Source organism: Achroia grisella, unplaced genomic scaffold (genome assembly GCF_030625045.1).
Source record: "Achroia grisella isolate CSIRO2021 unplaced genomic scaffold, CSIRO_AGI_Agris_v1 utg1056, whole genome shotgun sequence".
Lineage (NCBI taxonomy): Eukaryota > Metazoa > Arthropoda > Insecta > Lepidoptera > Pyralidae > Achroia > Achroia grisella.
In genome coordinates, this window is record NW_026712564.1 from 1,156,310 (window position 1) to 1,175,903 (window position 19,594).

General features: G+C 31.7%; 1 protein-coding gene and 1 non-coding gene across 3 annotated transcripts; one reads left to right on the forward strand and one right to left on the reverse strand.

The window, feature by feature from the left end:
- Positions 1 to 1,168: 1,168 nt before the first annotated feature.
- On the reverse strand, positions 1,169 to 8,900 carry LOC131846090 (uncharacterized). 2 transcript variants are annotated; one of them, XR_009357669.1, is made up of 5 exons: positions 8,687 to 8,900; positions 6,857 to 6,947; positions 5,188 to 5,427; positions 4,079 to 4,184; positions 1,169 to 1,233 (listed from the first exon to the last, which is right to left on the reverse strand). XR_009357669.1 is itself a non-coding variant. In XM_059195346.1 (4 exons), exons 1-4 carry the CDS (start codon positions 8,759 to 8,761, stop codon positions 4,141 to 4,143), a joined length of 450 nt encoding a protein of 149 aa, XP_059051329.1. In that variant the 5' UTR covers positions 8,762 to 8,900; the 3' UTR covers positions 3,813 to 4,140. The 2 variants fall into 2 exon arrangements, 1 of the variants encoding a protein (XP_059051329.1); XM_059195346.1 differs by lacking the exon at positions 1,169 to 1,233 and having other exon boundaries at positions 3,813 to 4,184.
- A 6,184-nt stretch (positions 8,901 to 15,084) lies between these two features.
- Positions 15,085 to 15,156, forward strand: Trnaq-cug (transfer RNA glutamine (anticodon CUG)). Its single transcript has one exon. It is a non-coding gene; the product is annotated as a tRNA-Gln (tRNA).
- Positions 15,157 to 19,594: the final 4,438 nt, after the last annotated feature.

The following is a 19,594-nucleotide window of genomic DNA, read 5'->3' on the forward strand; positions in this document are numbered from 1 at the left end:
TACACATATATACATACACTTTTTTTTTAAAAGTACAACTTAGTGGTCAATAAATGCTGCAAATTAACATAATAGTAAACATAATAATACATATTTTTTAATAATAATCACAGCGGCAAATCTCATACATTAAAAGCTAGAATGAAAACTTATTAGGTGGGTTAACTATAATTTCAGACACTAACTGAATAATAATACACATACTCATACATACGTATGTATTATGTGCATATACTATATATATACTATATGATATCGTCGGTTAAATAGAAAAGTTGCAGTATTCAAAATGTACATTTTGTCTTATTTAAAATTTATAAATTTATTTAAGTTATTATATATCACTTTAAAAGTATGTAGATAATGATTAAGACGGCGTGGTTAATTTAATTGACTTATATAAAAGGAGGCAATTCTAGCTTCTGATTTTGAAATATGACATTTTTCTATTTAATCGACGATATATTACACTATACATATTTTCGTAAGCTAACATGAATATTATTTTTTTATTAAGTCATACCTCATAAAATGGACAAAACGTACAAATTATGGGTATTAAGACCCGACTCGAGTTTACATTAAGTCGTAACTTATAAAAAAAGGACAAAGGACGAAACTGTTAAATGTTTATATTTACCGTTTTTCTATAGTAACGGAAGTATATATTTCATATAGCGTTTGATAGTTAACTACAAATATCTGCTACATTTTACTTAATTAATGAGAATATAAGTTATTAATCTCACACAATATTTGTGACAAACCGACAACAGGTTGGTTTAAAACCATAATAATATACGCCCTGTTTTTTAAACATAAGGGACAAACGAGCTGTCTTTACACTTGAAGGTAAGTGATTACCGCCGCCTATAAGCACCCGCAGCACCAGGGAAATGGGGAGAAGGAGACAGTAATGGTGTCTAGTGTCCCCATTGTTAGCAATGTACCATGTTAGGTCGACCTCCACACGGTTCCCCCTGGAAACCATGGTTATAAATTCATGGTGAATTTACCACGATGGGCTAACTGACCTGACCTCATGCAACATCTTACCATCCTCCACTGGTGCTCCGCCAGCGTAAACCATTAGCGTAGACTAGGGCACAATTCCATTATCATCCTCTAAAAAAAACAACAGGAGAATGGGACGAAGGGGAGTGTTAGCAATGGAGTCTAGTGTCCCCATTGCTAGCAATGTACCATGTTAGGTCGACCTGCACACGGTTCTCCCTGGAAACCATCGAAAAAATTCATGGTGAATTTACCACGATGGGGTAAATGACCTCATGCAATATCTTACCATCCTCCACTGGTGCCCCTCCAGCGTAAACCATTAGCGCAGGCAGGTGTACTATTCCATTATCATCTATAAAAAACACTAGGGGAAATACAAGTGCGTTGCTGGCCTTTTAATAATTAACAAGCTCGTTAAACGGCCATAATATCTCGTTATAGTAAAAGGTACAACCCGAAAGCCAGGTAGAATACTCCTGAAAAGTGCCGGTTTTACCACTACCAGCGTCCTGAGCGAGTTCATACGACGCCCCCTGCCTTATCTTACTCACGCCTACTAACTGCAAACCCGTTCGAAAAACTGGCCACGCACGAATTGGATTTGCACTCGAAAGGTTCCGTACCAGCAAACGTAAAACATTTTAAAGTACCTACTTACTTTATAGGAGGCGATTCGATTCCATTATATTATTTAGGCGAATTCGATTATATTATCGAGGTAAGCAAATATTCATATTAGACCCCCTATTTTGTTTTTAAGGTTTTATCACAAATGTTCAGTTGTCAGATTTATTTCTGTACTTATGATCTATTACGATGTTACTTGCCAAACCTCATAGTTTTAGGCCACAACGTTCTAGACTGTGCCCGGCGCCCTACCCTAATCCCGCTAGTGCTCCTGAAATTGGATCAACTTAAAAAAATCAAATGTAATTCTAAATAACGTGTATTAAGTTACAGTTTCTGTAATAAAAGATTTCTGATCGACTGAATCTTAATAAACGCGAAAAATTGTGAGCACGGATGTTTGTTACCCTTTTACGCGAAATATTTTAGTACAGAAACACTGCTGGCCTTGAGCTTAGTGCAGAGATTATTGTAAAACATTACATCTATATTCAATAATGTAACAGTATACATATAAATAAATATTTTTTTCATACTAAACTGACCACAGACTTCGCAGTGATTCATTTAATAAATTGCGTGAGTGATTCATTTACCACTTCATGTGTATTCTACCCGGCTTTATATACATATACAACCGACTGTATATAGAAAAAAAAACTATAAACATATAACAAAAAAACACTTGTATTTTTGGATTGAAGAAACTGACGAAGATATTTGAATTGAGAATGTATAGAAAAAAAACTAAAACTATTTTTTTTTATTCACGGTTTTTTAACTATAGTTAAGACCTGTAGCACTGCGACCTAGATAGATCTATCTTGCTCGCTCTAAAAGTATCCTATATACATATGAAATACACTAATATAATCACAGTTATAGTGGATTATGACAGTTTACCGTCTTACTTCAATAATAGCCTCTATGGGGTTTATTTCATCCGCGTTTACACAGACCATAGTTATACATACAATATAATACCAAATGACCATTTACCGTCCGGAAAAAAATACATACATTCTAAAATTATATATATATACTAGCTCACCACGCGAATTTGGAATTTAACTTTATTTTTCTAAAATAAAAGTAGCCTAAGTTACTCCTTATTACATCAGCTACCTGCCAAAAAAAGTCCCGTCAAAATCGATGCAGCCATTTCAGAGATGAGCCGGAACAAACAGACCGACAGACAAAATTGTAAAAAATGTTTTTTTGGTGTATGTACCGTATTTATTCATATGGATATAGTAAAAACGGTAATTTTTATATGACAAACAGACACTATTCACTATTTTCTTTAATTCCGCTACATTAGCATGTGTGAGAACAGAAGCATTCCGACCTTTTCTATTGGTGATCAAACTCCGACCATCACTTGATCTACACCCGTATTGCGACACGCGTTTCACCTCTGGACGAGACATCATCAGCCATTGAATAGAGTTCGGATATAACATTGAAGCCTAGTAGTTTGGTTGACTCGGCGACCAAACTGCGACTTCTTAGAGTCGAATTAAGGTATATATAATATTTTTACTTTATATACCGTATGACGTAATTCTCTCCGGACGGAAAGTCATTTCCTATATCATAAAATCAAAATCGAGACAACTATACATATTATTTAACTCCATAAGCTGCTTTTACCATACGCTCTTTCACGCTTTAATCTGCTTTCACGCAGAGAGAATGTGAAAATGTAGTCAAAGAGAACGAGAAAGACCGCGCGAGTAAACAGTGAGCGCTTTCCCGCGTCCTTCAATCGTGCGTCACATAGCGCCATTTTGTAATAATTATCATTGCAAAATGGCGGATCCGTCTATGGAGCGAAGACATAAATATAGGTACATTGGTAATTTAAAAACCATACACTAGTCTTTGGAATAGAAGATATGTGGAATAAAAAATATAATTTTAAATGAAAGTGAAATGACATGAAACATACGCACAAACACGCGCAGAAGAATGAACACAATAAATAGTAAAATGCAATCACTCACGATTGCGCGCAGTGAACGTACTCTCGCGTCTTTTTATCGTGCGTCATTTGGCGCCATTTTGTAAACATTAATTATCATTACAAAATGGCGGTCACCTGTCTATGGAGCAAATACATAATTATAGATTTAATGATAATTTAAAAAACTTAAACTAGTCTTTGGAAAATAAAATCAGTTGGATAAAAAATCCAATTTTTAATGAAAGTGTAATGATATGAAACATAGTAAAATGCAATCCCTCACAATTGCGCGCGCGCACGGGAAGGACCGTGCTAAATCGCGTACGCTCCTGATCGCGCGTGAAAGAACGTATCGTGTAAAAGCAACTATAATACCATTTCACTTAAAAATGCGACAAAACTAGTCAACACAATTATAGTTACACTAAATATATGTTCTTAGAAGCAACAATATCCTCACTAACTCACGGTGGAAGTTGACTGCATCCTGTGGATGGATAACACTGTAAACTTGATAGTTTCAGCCTCTACTAGTGTCTGAGTATCATCTGGCAGTAGAGGAAGCTGTCCAATACTGAAAATAAATAGATATTTAATAAAATAAGCGTTTTTTTTCGGATTGCTCTAACGGTTATTCTGTTGCTCGCAGCTGGCCTTTACAGCTTCACTGGATGATAAAGGGAGAGTGCAGATGGCACTTCAAACCCACGGAAGGACTTATGGAGCGGTTAATGGCGAACTCCCGCCTGACGCAAGAGGTTCGAACCTCGGCTCAGGCCGTGGTAATTTCGATCCCCGCTTGAATTGGACGGGGATCGATCGAAGGGGAAATATGCATGCATGCATATTGATTGAGGCTTTCAGGGTTGTATGGTGTGAGATAAAATCTTGATGGAAAACCATTTCATTCCGTAAAATACACAAAACCGAACGGCCAACTTTATGTCGGCCAAATTGCGTGACTAACTGCAGAGAACATACTATTTATACTATTAGTACAGTTGACATAAACTCATCTTGGCATGAACTGACCTAACCTCCATCGTCCATTCCCATCTCATAATTCTCCACTGGTGCCCCGGCAGCGTAAACCGTTAGCGCAGGCGGGTGTACCATTCCAATATCCAGAAAAAAATAAAAATAGATAAAATATGCTTAGGTAACATCCAGACCGACAAACAATCATACTCCTGAATATAAATGTTTGTACCGTGCGAGGAATCGAACCCACAACCATCGGATTGTAAAGCAGTGTGCTGAACTACTAGACCACCGAGGCCATAAATGCCTAAAACAATGATTCTCAATATTTTTTGTTGCGGCACACTTTAACAACTTTTGGCGGCACATAAAGAAAAAAATGAAACGTATGATAATAATTTGAAATGTACGAAATAAAATAATGTGTACTAAAAAAAATAACAGTCCGTTTAATAAAGGATGAATTATAGATTAATAATTATATATCTAAAAATTGCCGAATTAAATTAACTTAGAATTTCGTGGCACACAAAAGTGCCGCGGCACAATGGTTGAGAATCACTGCTCTAAAATAATGTTTTAAAATTGATACTAACGATACTGCGCAGCGCTGATCAGCAACTCATACAACTGCACCGGCCCTTTCCCCTTCAGCACAATCTCGCATATGAACACATATATCACCCTGCTGGTCTCGAAGAGCGAGTCCAGTAGCAGCCAGGTGGTGATGTTCCGGCCTGCGTTGTGTGCCGCACTCCGGTTGATCACCACGCAGCTGTTCAGGAAGCCTATTGCGCTCGTCATCACCATTAGTCCAGATATGAAGTAATGGACCACTGTGAATGATATAGATAAGATAGACATAGACAGAGAGAGAGAGAGACATTGATATTTTTTTTTTAGTGGATGATAATGTAATGGTGCACCCGCTTGCCCTAACGGTATACGCTGGCGGGGCACCAGTGGAGGATGATAAGGTGAACATGAAGTCAGATCAGTTAGCCCAACGTGGCAAATTCACCAGGAATTTATCACGATGCTTTCCAGGGGGAAACGCGTGGAGGTAGACCTGACATGGTACATTGCTAGCAATGAGATCATTAGTCCACATTACTAACAGACACTCCCGTCAGACAATGATATAAATACAGAGTTTTGTAATGTGTAATGTAAGTTGGACTCCATTCCCAGCAATTATCCTCTCATTCGGGCCGTTGTGCGTGTAAAGCCAGACTGCGCGAAAGCGCAGAAATCTGGTGTCTTCACAGGCTTCAAGGAGGCAAGAGACTTCGGAACAGAATGTGTTCCCTCTAATATCGTTGAGTATAATGATAGCTGTTTCATTCGTCATACTCGTGAACGAATAACGAACTTGTGAGGATAGGTCTGTTCGGGTTACGAACACTGATTAGACTATATCAAATTCAAAAATAATTTATTCATGTAGGGATTTTAGCCGCTTATGAAAGTCAAATTTTTTATATTATATTTTTTTCCCTACTGTTTCCTTTTGAGAATATTGCAATAGCTTATACTGGTATTATGTGGTCACACTATTCTCCCTAATTTAAAAATGAATCTGTATTTTTGTAAACATGTATAAGCTCATTTGAAAATAATAAGAGCCGAGTATCTTATCAGTTCTTAGCTTGAAAGCACTTTGAACTGGCGGTAGATTTGACATATAAGAGTCTGTAATAGACCTACATGAATTTTGATTTGATTTGAATGTTTATTTTTAAATCACTAACAGACTTTACTAAAGGTATACCCTAAAAATCTCCTAAGTCTCACCTATTTCAGCTGCCAAGCAGCTTGCTTAGTAAGCTGTATTTCGGTTTAAGGTTGCGATTAGACATTGAAATTCTAGGATAAGAGGCATATCTTAGTTCTCTGGAATGGAGAAACATGTTTGACAGGTGAGCTGCCAGTTTGTTTGTATTTTAATTAAACAAAAAATACCCTGAACAAGTTTTACTGCGTTATCTAATCCCAAACCAAGTAGATACTATACTATACTTGTACTATAGGTATTTTTAAATATACATAGAAAATACCGAGGCTAACACAAAAATGTCATAATTTTACTACAAATTATTATTTAGTTATTTTACTAAACTATTTTATAGCTCCTTTACAGCTTATGCTAAAAAATGCTGATCTACTCGCAGGATTTATAAAGAGGCAAATGGCCAACTCCTGCATGATGGATGTGAGTTTCTAGAGTGGATGAGATGGATGTGTCTTTCTAGTAATGATATTTACCTAAATCACTACCAACTAATGGTTCTAAGTAGTATAGCTCTGGATACAGTAAACGCAGCAGCACCATCACAAACGCAGTTGTTGATGATATCTGAAAATTAATGTAATGTGTTTTAACATTTCTTTTAACATTTTCTTACTTAATATCATTAAATAGTATAAAACAAAAGTCGCAGTCGCTGTCTGCCTGCACCTATTTATGCTTAAATGTTTAAAACTATGCAAAAGATTTTGAAGCAGTATCTTTTAATAGATAGACTAATTCAAGAGGAATGTTTATATATATAATACATGTACACCCATGCGAAGCTGGGTCGAGTAGCTAGTTTTATATAAAACTGTTTAAAAAGTAATACAGAATTACAGACTATAATGTTTTCAATTAACATGTATCATTCATTACATTGTCTTCATTATAAGTACAAGAACAATAGTAAAATATTTGTCAATAATTTAATGTTAATTAATTATAAAATTTATAATATGTTAATTTAAAAAAAAAGAGAGTATTATAAAAATTAAGAAAGAGATAATATTTTTTTCTGTCATTGAGTTTTAAGATAATTTTGAGCATGGTTGCAATATCTTTCTCAATCACTCAAGAACTTAAAAATGAAGTGATGAACAACATTTATTTAAAAGAACAACACAAGTTTCTGGCTCTATCTTCTTGTGATAAGTTGTTTTCTGAATGAGTGGTAAAATAAAAAAATATAACTATTCAAAAGTGCTTACATTAAGTTTATTTGAATAAAGATTATTTCTATTCTTATATAGTGCTATGTGAAAGTATTTTTTTCTTTTTATCCTGGTTTTTTATCCTGTACATTTTCACATTTAGAACACTCAAGTATCACTCAGAATAGTTTTTTTAATTACATATGTATTATTTATACATAATTATGTACAATTAAAAATATATATTATACATATGTAATTAAAAAAAATATTCTGTGTATAAGTCTTGTTATTTATATGTACAACATTCCCAAACTGGCAGGCAAATAATATGAAAAATCCATAAGTTGATGTTAACATTTATATTATTACTTGAAAGAAACATAGATAAATTGAAAATGAAGCTATAATAGAGCAGGAAGGTACAAAAAATATTTATCTAACCTTTTGAATAGCATAACAAAGCATATCATGTTATTAATATGATTTACTATAAAGAAATAGTATTATTGGTGTTGTATTATTGATAACACTAATTCAATTGTGAATACTTTTCACCTTGTCTTGTTTGCTCTGTACAAATAGTTCCAATCTTGTGTAATTTGATGAATATGAACTAATATTTGAATATATAGGCTTTACTAAGTTATTCATGGAAAATTACTGTTACATTTTATCAAACATTATGTTTCATATTAGTTCACATTGACCCTTATTTTTTTATCAAAATATGTTAGAAGAATTTTCCATTTTTCCATAAATCCTATTTTTTTATTACTACAATTTTATCTATTGAGTCTGTGTTGTTTGTGTAGAAATAATCGTTTCTGTTTTCTGGCGGTAATAATATTTCAAATAAAAAACGGTTGATAATGTATAAAATATTATCAACTGTTTTTTGTTAAAAAAAAGATTGGCACATATTTTGGTACTATGGTTGGCAGCATCCAATGTTCAATTAAAAAATAATTCTTTTACATTAGAGGGTAATTAAAAAAATAATTAAAAAGTTAAATATTATTGTTTTTTTTTTTAATATTATCATAGATTTTGAAGGCACTTCTTGTTATAATATGGCTGTATAGCTAAGCCATTACCTTCTAGCAAACTTTAAACAGTTTTGTACAAGTAATAAGCTAATTATTTACTTACGGAAAATACTGCGGCCACGACTCTAACGTAAACTTTAAGGTCTAACATAGGCATAGTTTTAGATTGTGTGGACATTTAGGTATGGTAGATAGTCCTTACAAATATTAAAGAACGATTACGAACGCACAAAATTCATTAATGGCACTGTCTAACCGTATTTACATTTAAAATCGATAAGTATTCTGATAGACATAAATGTTTAAAATATCATACGTCCGTCAGGGAACGTTTGTTTATATTTATAGAAAGAAATGTCATTGAATATCGGATATCCTATCAAATGTCAGTCACGTTTTGCTGATTGTCAATATGTCTGGAAATTGTTCGTTCATTGAAACAATACACAAAATAAATTCAAAATATATTTTCATTAACCGTGAATCAATACATATGATTGTTACATAAAATAATTATTTGTTATACATCAATTAGTGTCATTTCTATTAGAATATATTTACTTTATAGTGCTGCCATCTGTTCTCGCATAATTAAAAGAAGTGTTACGTTGGTAAACACAGAGAACACAGAGGGCAGTGGTAGTACATGTGAATATTGAGGTTTAGTTTTGGCGGCATATTCCAGACAAATGTCAAATATATAAGGCAGCAGGGCTTATATTTTTTTAGTAATTTTGTTTGAAAATAGAATAGCGCATCGGTATATGACGATAGATGAACTTGATGTCAAGTCTGTTATGTTAGTCCATTGCATTGAATTTAGTTAGAATTTCTTAGTCAAAACTCCGTCATTTAAAACCGAAAAAACTTATTTCATTTGAAAGGATTTAAGATTCGGATTTTGACGCATGAAAATATCATCAAAGTATGAATTATGATTTTATTACTAAACCTTATCTGTGCTAAAAAGTAGTACTCTATGTAATACTTTTTTTTATGGAAATGGAAAACATTGGAATGGTTCACCTGAAGTGATAACCGTCGCCTATACACATTATGTTATAATCTGACGCCCGCAATATCGCTTGTGCGTTGCCATTTTGGAGGACGAAGATGTCATGCCCCGTATGTTGCGATTTCACTGTTTAATGCAACTTACCATAGCTTACAAAGCATGCTGCCTGGCCACTGTTTAAAATAGGTGAGACTGAGATACCCAAGCCGACAGTAAAAAAAAAAAAAGTTAACAAAAATAAGATAAATTTTTCTCAGTCTATGAATCGAGTTTCTTGTACATTCTTAGTTAAATCTCAAATTAATTATACCATTCTAAATTAAATTTAATTCAATAAAAATTATTTCTATTTCTAATACAGACTCATTGTATGAAAAGTGGTAAATTAGTTACGGCTGACATTCGTCACTATGGTGACCAACTTATACGGTCCCGATTTCAGACCTTTCTATTCCGTGTCTCGACGGCAAGATCGGGGTTAAAAATGTCCCGATTTTTACCATAGTATATGTACATTTTTTTTAGTTATAAAAAACATATTTGTTGTCCTGTGTTTACAAATCACGATGCGAATTATATGGACAGAATGTATTGAGTAGAAGAACCTATTTCTGAACTTTCGTGTTTAGTACAAATTTTAGTTAAACGGTTTTTAACACAAATATAATGTCATTAAAGATATTTACCTCTCTCAACTTTTTGACTAGGTTGCATTAGCCGTGGTTACGAGCTGACTGACCGAGTCAGTCTCGAAACATCTCGAGGGGTAAATACCTTTATTTACCATAAAATTTTTCATGTTACAATCCGTTTAACTATATACTAGAAGAACCTAATTTGAGTAGCTTAGAAATACAGAACACGAACTCAATAGTGTTAAAAATATATATTAATAGTGTCTATTGATTTATCGTACGAAACAAAAACGCCGGAAAAGTTCGTCATCAAAATCCCAAAAAAATAAAAACTAAAGTTGGACAGCCAATCGTCAAATCCGCGACGCGACTCAAAGCATATCCAATAAATCCCAAAAATATAATGACTAAATTTGGTCAGCCTATTCGTCACATCCGCGACGCGACGCGAAGCAGATGTATGAATATTAATAATCAAAATGTCCGCACAATTAAAAACTGTTTTGCGGCTATCAGTCCCGCCTGTCAACAAATGTACAGCCAGAAATGCATTTCTTTAATTCATTTCGTTGCCATTCAAATTATTTTATGCCTTCGTTGTTTATATATTTAACTTTTGAATACGTAAATAGTATTTTCATTTCAATTTAAAAATGGCAATCGAAAAAATAAAATTGATTGTAGAGCTATATTTAAACGTAAAAAAAGGAGATACTCAGAGATTATTAATTTACATATCTTTTTCTAACAGTGAGATATGAAATTTATAATTACTTAATAAAAAAATAATTTAAAAAAATTAACACAATCTGGAGGAGAAAAATATAGTTTCTTGAAACTACATTCCCTTTTTTTTTATGAATGATCGGTATAGAATGACGGTTACGTAGGTATCTGGGTACTCGGCACAATCGCTACGATTGAACTAAAAAACTAAATTGCTAAATTCCACGACAGAAAAAAAAACGAAGAAACAAACTCCAACCATTATTCTTTACTCCAAATCAAATAATTTTCATAAACAACGATGAAAAATTTCAATTATTTATTTCTAGAAATGAACATTCTAATTTTAAATTTCAAAAATACAATCAGTGAAATTGAATAGGGATGGGGCGCTTTGTAACAGTCGAGGCACACGTTATCATTAGTCGTACATTCATTGGGCAACTACTAAATTCGATTAACTCGAGTTGGACCCGATTAATTCAATTATAGATTTACGAGATGTTGACTGTTATAAATTTAGTTGATTTGTTCATTGCATATTTTTATTATATATCGCTTGATTTACGGTTTGGTTACAACTGGTATATTTATGACAACAGTTTTATGAGTATTCAATTTTGATGAGTATTGAAATACTTTTATGGGATTAAAATTCTATTATCTATGTAAAAATTTCAATCAAGTGTGATTATTATTTGTATGTACTTGTGTATGTAACTTATAACTATAAGTAGTTAAATTTATAAATAAACATGAGTTTTAATAATTAAATTACATGAACATCAACATTTTGACTAAAGTAATAACACAATATTTAAGATTTTTTAATTGGAAAATTCAGTGTTGGTGCAAATAATAGGCAATTGACAAATTTGGTTATTGCTACCTAATAAAGTATTTTGTAATTAAAATTTAATACGGAATGTAAAACTAATGAAATACTAATCGAATAAATATTGAAATTAATCGATATTATACAATGCCATTGCTTCGATAACGTTCTTTTGTAAATTAAAAAGTAATGAAGAGATTTGAATAAAGTAGTTATTATTGTTTATTTTTTAATTCGACTAGTTTACATCTCTATTATCAGATAATTTATTATTATTTAAATTTCGATATATTTAAATAAATTGAGTATTATAATTATATTTCGTAGATATATAATGGTATAAACAATGTTTATTTATTACTGACCGTCGTGGACATTTGCGCAAATATTATCACAACTAAAATTGATATTAGACATGAGTGTTATTTTATATCTTTGACCACTTGTTATAAATTAAGTGATCACTTGCTTGGTCACTGCAATGGTCAGCTCGCTTTTGTGTTCACCCTCACCGCATTAATACTTATGTAGTAATTTGAACCTTATTGACTGGATATAGAACTATTAATTGTAACTTTTTGCATTGTGCAAGAAATAAAGGGCATTACCTACCATGGTCGGTATACAACTAATTGTTAAGCAATAAAGCGGTATGGTCATTCGATAACTTTGATGCCATCTATTTTATTTAATGATAATGGCGGTGAATGCGAAGGGAGGTTGTTTTGCTTATTATTTATTCTTATAAATACTATAGCTATATCGCGTGACGTTGCCCGCTGAATAGCAATCTGTGTTAAGTAGGTTATTCTCGTATAATGTATTTGTGTAATATAGGAGGTGATGAATTTAAAAATTCAATCTTCTTTTTATAATATTAGTATAGATCATGTTTTAAACCCATTTCAATATTAGGAACTATTAATAATACATTGTTTAAAATATCTATTAACCACGGCGAGAGGAAGTGTACAATTGTAATACTCAATTTGGTGCCAATATATCCACAAACAATTTCCCAATTTCTACGGGACTAAGTTCAGTCTGTCAGGCTGTTACCCATCTTCGAGAAAGAAGAAAAATGACAGGATAAACTTATGTTTTTAATATCATTACATTATGCAGCTAAATTAAAAGTTTATAATCAATATATGCAGTTTACTTTATCTTAATTGAAATCTTTTTTTATCAAGATTTAATTATGTTTTCGTGAAAGAAAAATACGTGTATAAATTGTGCAAAAATTGTATTACCTATATATAATTTTAATTATTTATATATATTAATAAATCAATTATACAAAATAACAGTAACGTTGTTGGTCTGTTCTCTGTGACAATAACATAACAGACCCCTATTAATAACAGATATCGTATACCAAATGTTTGCAGAAATAATTCAATTGGAAGCAATCGAGCTTGCTTTTTGGTTATTTATTATTAACAAATTAATCGAATATATACTTATAAAATACTCGTGTCACAACGTTAATTACTATACTCCTCCGAAATGGCTTGATTATTATGAAATTTTAAATGCATATTTAGTAGGTCTGAGAATTGGCTACTATCTATTTTTCATACCCCTAAGTGATAAGAGTTGTGCACCTATAACTTTTAATTTTTTTAAATTTGAACAAGTTTTCTTTTATAAAGTGGCATTAAAAATACATAAAACCCCAAATTTTCACCCTTCTACAATCAGTCCATATTTTTTAATAGCGATTTTAATGTATATGTCAAAACAACGTATACGGGCTCAACTAGTATATATATACTCATAACCATAGTAGCATAGGTAGACTATATATTTTTTATCTACAATCTTTTATTCGCAATTCGCAACGTCGACTGCGTGACCGGGACAAATTAACCTGGATAAAAAGTAGTTTATGACCCAAATACTACTTGTACCTATGTAAAATTTCTATAACAGACTTTAGATAGATATACAATAAAAAAATATATGTAAATTTAGCGCACATTGGTGTATAACGATAAAAAAAACGTATTTTTGTAATCACTACAATTTCGTTTGAAAGGAGTAGGAAATAGTGGAGATTCTTGTCGGTTCTTAAATTGGCTCAAACTACAGTCCAACACTAGGACTACATTAAACTTACCACATAAATCAATAAAACAAAAATAAATAAGCCAAAATATTGCATTAAATAAATTTCGACATATATTATTTATTTGTTCCTATTTGTAAACTCAGACCATTTGTTTCGTATTTATTGTTATAAAAAAAAGTTTTTACAACAATAACTTCATTATTTTATTTTAATAAATAATCAATTTTCTCTTTACTATATATAATTGTTAATTTAATAATTTTTCACTTTCAATCAGCGCACATGTTGACTTCCTGCACGAGCGACGATCGCCTGTCAAATTTAATGATCGATGCTAACCAATCGCTACAGTTTCGATTATGATGTTAATAACACAATCGAGTTACACGCATTCAATCACTAATTTAAAAAGATTCGAACACATTCGTTGGCAAGTTGTCTATGTTCTATTATTACTTTTAAAATTTTCAGTGGTTAAAGAACTATTTATAAACTTACATATAAAATTCTAAATTTGGGTGCTAAACGATTATATTTGTTTTAATTTACTTATAACTTAATCTTATTGGCTATAAATCTATTGTGTCGTTGAAATTAACAAAATAATTGAAAACAATTTGTCAATTTCCATAGTGAATGTTGCGTTTTGGATATTAATATTATATTTTTATTATTTATGACATAAGCATAATACTTACATCGATTTTCATTCGAATCTTGTAGTTATGACTACTGAATTTGACTACCGGCTTTTAGTTTGATAGGAATTGTTTCATTTGATCTCCTATTTCATCTCAAATCAAAAAAATTATCTAAATAAGACGTTACGCATACTAACGTTAAGTTTTTTGTTTGTTCAAATTTGTTTGGAGACTGTATGTAGGTCTATTTGAGTCCAGTGGGTCAAAAATAGAACTCACTGCACTAGTAACCTCATGATAAATATTGTACAAGAATGCTTTTTTACAATTTCAATTTCATATTCAACACTGTTATTGCCAATGAGAAATAACTCCATTCTGTATAATTCAATTTAAATTAATAAATTGAATTGTAATATATAATTCAATAGAAAATCTTCAATTTAATTCTAATTGGTATAAAACTTAATCAATTTACGTTTGTAATCAGTAATTTATGACTGGTTTATATATATTTATGTACTTCATCAACATCGTTTCAGAATTAAAAGAATATTTTGCGATTCCCGGCCGACGGTCCCATGGTGTAATGGTTAGCACTCTGGACTCTGAATCCAGCGATCCGAGTTCAAATCTCGGTGGGACCTTCGTTTTGCGAGAAATGACTCTGTCGTTGTTTATTTTAAACACTTGTATAATCGATTCATATACAAATATATATTCTATATAATTCGATTAATACAGTAAAAGTAAAGATTTATCAACGAGATTTAAAATAGGATTGATAGAGCATATTTTTTTTTCTTGTCCTGCCTCAACCTATAACATAAAAAAACTCTAGCGTGAAACTCTTTTTTTAGTATATACCGCAACTTGATACATAGATTTTTCATTGTATTCTCATAAAAGCTGTACCAACTCTTATAACCTACTTCAAGCGGAGGTATCTGATGTGTCTGATGAGTGATAGTTATTGTGGGTTTTATGAGAAAAAATACGGATATAAAAGTAAATGCGACTAATACGACAGCGATATATAATAGAATGCTGCAAAAAGAATCTGTCAAAAAAATAAAATTATAAAATTAAAACATAATATAAAAACCTATAAAAGAGTTCGCTACATAACTGTTAATTACTCTGTGAGCATAGTTTAAAAATGTTTAAAAGAAAAACCTAAACTAGTGCTAGTTCTAAATTTGAATTGCCCTAGTTCTAATTTTGAATTTCCGAGTCTTTGTTACGAGTTTACGCCATCATTATTATTCATAGACAAGTATTTGATCATAATGTTCAGTAATTATGTAATATTATGTTATCTGTGCCAGTAATATAGGTTTACGTCACTGGTAAAACTATTATTTAAAATATTTTTTAACAAATTTTATTCAGCACCGGACATTTGTATGAGTTCGTTTCTATCAAAATACCTAAAACAATGTTTTTGTGAAACTGTGCAAACTTTTTTATTTTAGGAGAATTACTAATTTATAAATAGAGTAGCTGTCCCGGCAAACGTTGTTTTGCCTTAAAAAACAAAAACAAATTTAGGGATGGACTACCCCTAACATTTAGGGGGATGAAAAATAGATGTTGGCCGATTCTCAGACCCACTCAATACGCTCACAAAATTTCATGAGAATCGGTCAAACCGTTTCGGGAACGAAAACTGTGACACGAGAATTTTATATATAAGATTTAATTTTGGTTAAATTTTCATAAGGGTGGTACCAACTCTTGTAAAACGTTAATTAGTCTATGGGTATACCTACACTATGATCAGTTTATTCTAAATATATTTCATGCAAATAGTTAATTTTAAAATATCGTTGTAAAATAATAAAATGCATATAGTCTTGATTTATTAAAACAAATCTAAACCTTTGAAATTAGGAATGTCTTTGAATTCGTTTTGAAAAGCACTAAAATCTTTTATATTATATAGTGATTATTGACTAAGTATCGCTGACGCAACCAATCAAAAAACAGCAATATTCATAATATTAATACTAGATTTAAAGAGAAACTTGCTGTTTAGAAAAAGTCTATAGGTCTTTTATGGGAATAGGTATAAAAATTTACAATAAGATACCAAAGGATATATTGGAATTACCCTTAAATAAATTCAAAACACCTGTTAAATCATATTTACTGAGCAAAGCTATTACTCACTAAACGATTACTTGAATGACGAGCGTGCATGGCAATAGTTGTTCATACACCGGATTTTCATTTAATGTTAGACATAGACACCTATATAAATACCTACATATACATTGAAAATAAATTTAAAAAAAAAGTAATTCAATTGAGTTTTTTGCCAGTTCATCTCAATTGGATCTATATACCGAACTGGACGGTTGGAAAAAAAATATAATGTAAAAACTTGACGTTCATAAGCGGCTAAAATGTCCTACATGAATGATTTTTGAATTTGAATTTGAATTTGACAGAGTGCTTATAATCTCCATTATAAAGCTTGTATGTATGAATGTATGATTCATTGAGGAGCTGGCAACAAGTGCGTGGCACGCGAGCGGCACGCGCCGTGCTACTCAACGCGCGTTTTTTTTTTGTTTAATGAGCAAAAATGTTTAATTGCTTTCCTAAACTATTGTACTGTCAATTTGCACTTTAATCTCCTTTAGTGCTTGTTAGTTAAGGAAGATTAACGGAAGCTGCCGTATTATGTATAGTTATATTTACATACTATATAATTTTTATCTTTATATATAATAATTACGTGTCATTTTGTTTGTCCGCGATGGACTACTATACTACTGAACGGATTGCAAATTTGATTTGCGCATTGTGTGCAATTTGATCCAACTTGAAAGATAGGATAGCTTATATCTCAATTTATAGTCGCAATATATATTATTGTATTCAAGAACCTTAGCCACAGCAACGCGTGACTGCTAGTTATAGATATATTTTGAACTAGCTGAACCCGCGACTTCGTCCGCGTGGAATTTAACTTTATTTTTCTAAAATAAAAGTAGCCCAAGTTACTCCTTATTACATCAGCTACCTGCCAAAAAGTCCCGTCAAAATCGGTCCAGCCATTTCAGAGATTAGCCGGAACAAACAGACAGATAGACAAAAAGTGTAAAAAATTTATTAACATGTGGTAAAAAACGATTATTTCAATATTGCAAACAGACACTCCAATTTTATTTATATGTATAGATTAGAAATATATTTTTTTATTTACTTAATGTACCTTTTTATATTATTTTATTTCATTCCGCTACCACATACCGCAGTGCGGAAAACTGACCACCGCTACTGGAAGCGTTACGATCTTCTCTATTGGTGATCAAATTCCGACCGTTATCGCATCTACACTCATATTACTACACGTGTTCCGCCTCTGAACTCATCATCGTCAGGCAATGAATAGAGCTCGAAAGCCTGGTGTTGACTGCTCAGCGACCAGGCTACGACATAGCACGCAATATGGGTGCAGATTCATATCTCAGCCACATCCCTCCTGCTTTTCTACGTGGATGAATGATTTTGGTGAAGATTTTTCATACATTAAAAAAGATTAGGTGATTCCATTATAAATTATATTGATATTTATTTAATATGCAAAATCAACTACAAAAACGTACGTACAATAACTTAAATTTAAGTAAATGAAATAAATACATTGTATACTAGTTGTTACTATACTGAATTGCAATAGTAACTCTTTTAAATAAACATACATAAAATAAAATAAACTGTTGTAATATGCAGAGGTACATATATAAACTGCAACAATGCACGAAGCTCGTAAGCTCATTACTGGAAAATATGAAAACATTATTTTACAGAATATATAATTAAGAGGTAAAACATAACTTCTCTTACATACATAAACATTAGCATTATTGCTAAATTAAAAAAAAAATGTTAATATCTATTGTGTTTTGTTCAAATTTTAATTTAAAAAACAATTAAAATTGATTATATTCAAACGAAATTCCAAAAAATTCGAATTTAGAATGCGTTTACTTGAATCATAATCGTATAAAAAAATACTTTATTAGAAAAAAGTCTTTATTATTCTGAATTAAAACATATTATCCAATGTTTCCTCGAAAGGGGTAAGTAGTAAAAATTCAAATTTAGAATGCGTTTACTTGAATGAAATGGTATAAAAACATATTTTATTTAGAAAAAAGTCTTTATTGTTCTGAATTAAAACATATTATCCAATGTTTCCGCGAATGGAGTAAATGGTAAAAATTCGAATTTAGAATGAATTCGTTTACTTGAATCAAATGGTATATAGATTTTTTTTATTAAAAAAGGTCTTTATTATTCCGAATTAAAACATATTATCGAATGTTTCCGCGAATGGGGTAAGTGGGGGTGAACGGAGATTAATTCGCAGGCACGTGCCACCGCGATATGGCGGGGCGAGCGTGAGAGCGTCGCTTTATGTTATTCTCACAGTGGGGCAAAATGTAAGTACGACACAATTTGTTAGTCGATCGATTGAACCGATTAGTCAGTTTCAGGTCATGCATGATGCCTTCAAATGTGTTGACTTGACTGCTTGTCGGACAAACATGTTGGTCAATTATTTTTTTCTTATTGAAGGGTATTGTTAGTACTGACCGCTTAGATAGAAACTTATATAGGCACACATGCATGCTCTATCGGTTGGTGGCAGGGCATCAGTGGAGGATGCACCGGGAGTTTATCGTAATCGTTTACTTTGACAAATTCCGCGAGGAAGTCATCCTGATATGTTATATTGATAGCAATCATCAGACTTTACTACAGATAAAATAATATTAACTAACTATTTGTCTTTCTAATATATCATATTGGGTCATTGAAATTTGGCTTACGGGTAGACGCTTGAGTTTGTTTTACCTTTACGACCTTCGACCATGAATCCCAAAAAATGGCCAAGCTAGTAGTTTAGTATTTATATATATAGATATATGGCAGACTTTGTTAAGTCTGCCATATATCTATATTTGTGTATTTGTGCATATTTTAATAAATACAATGTAACAATTTAAAAACAAAATATCTAACAAAAGATAATTGTTACATATTTTGTTTGTTTTTATTATTATCATC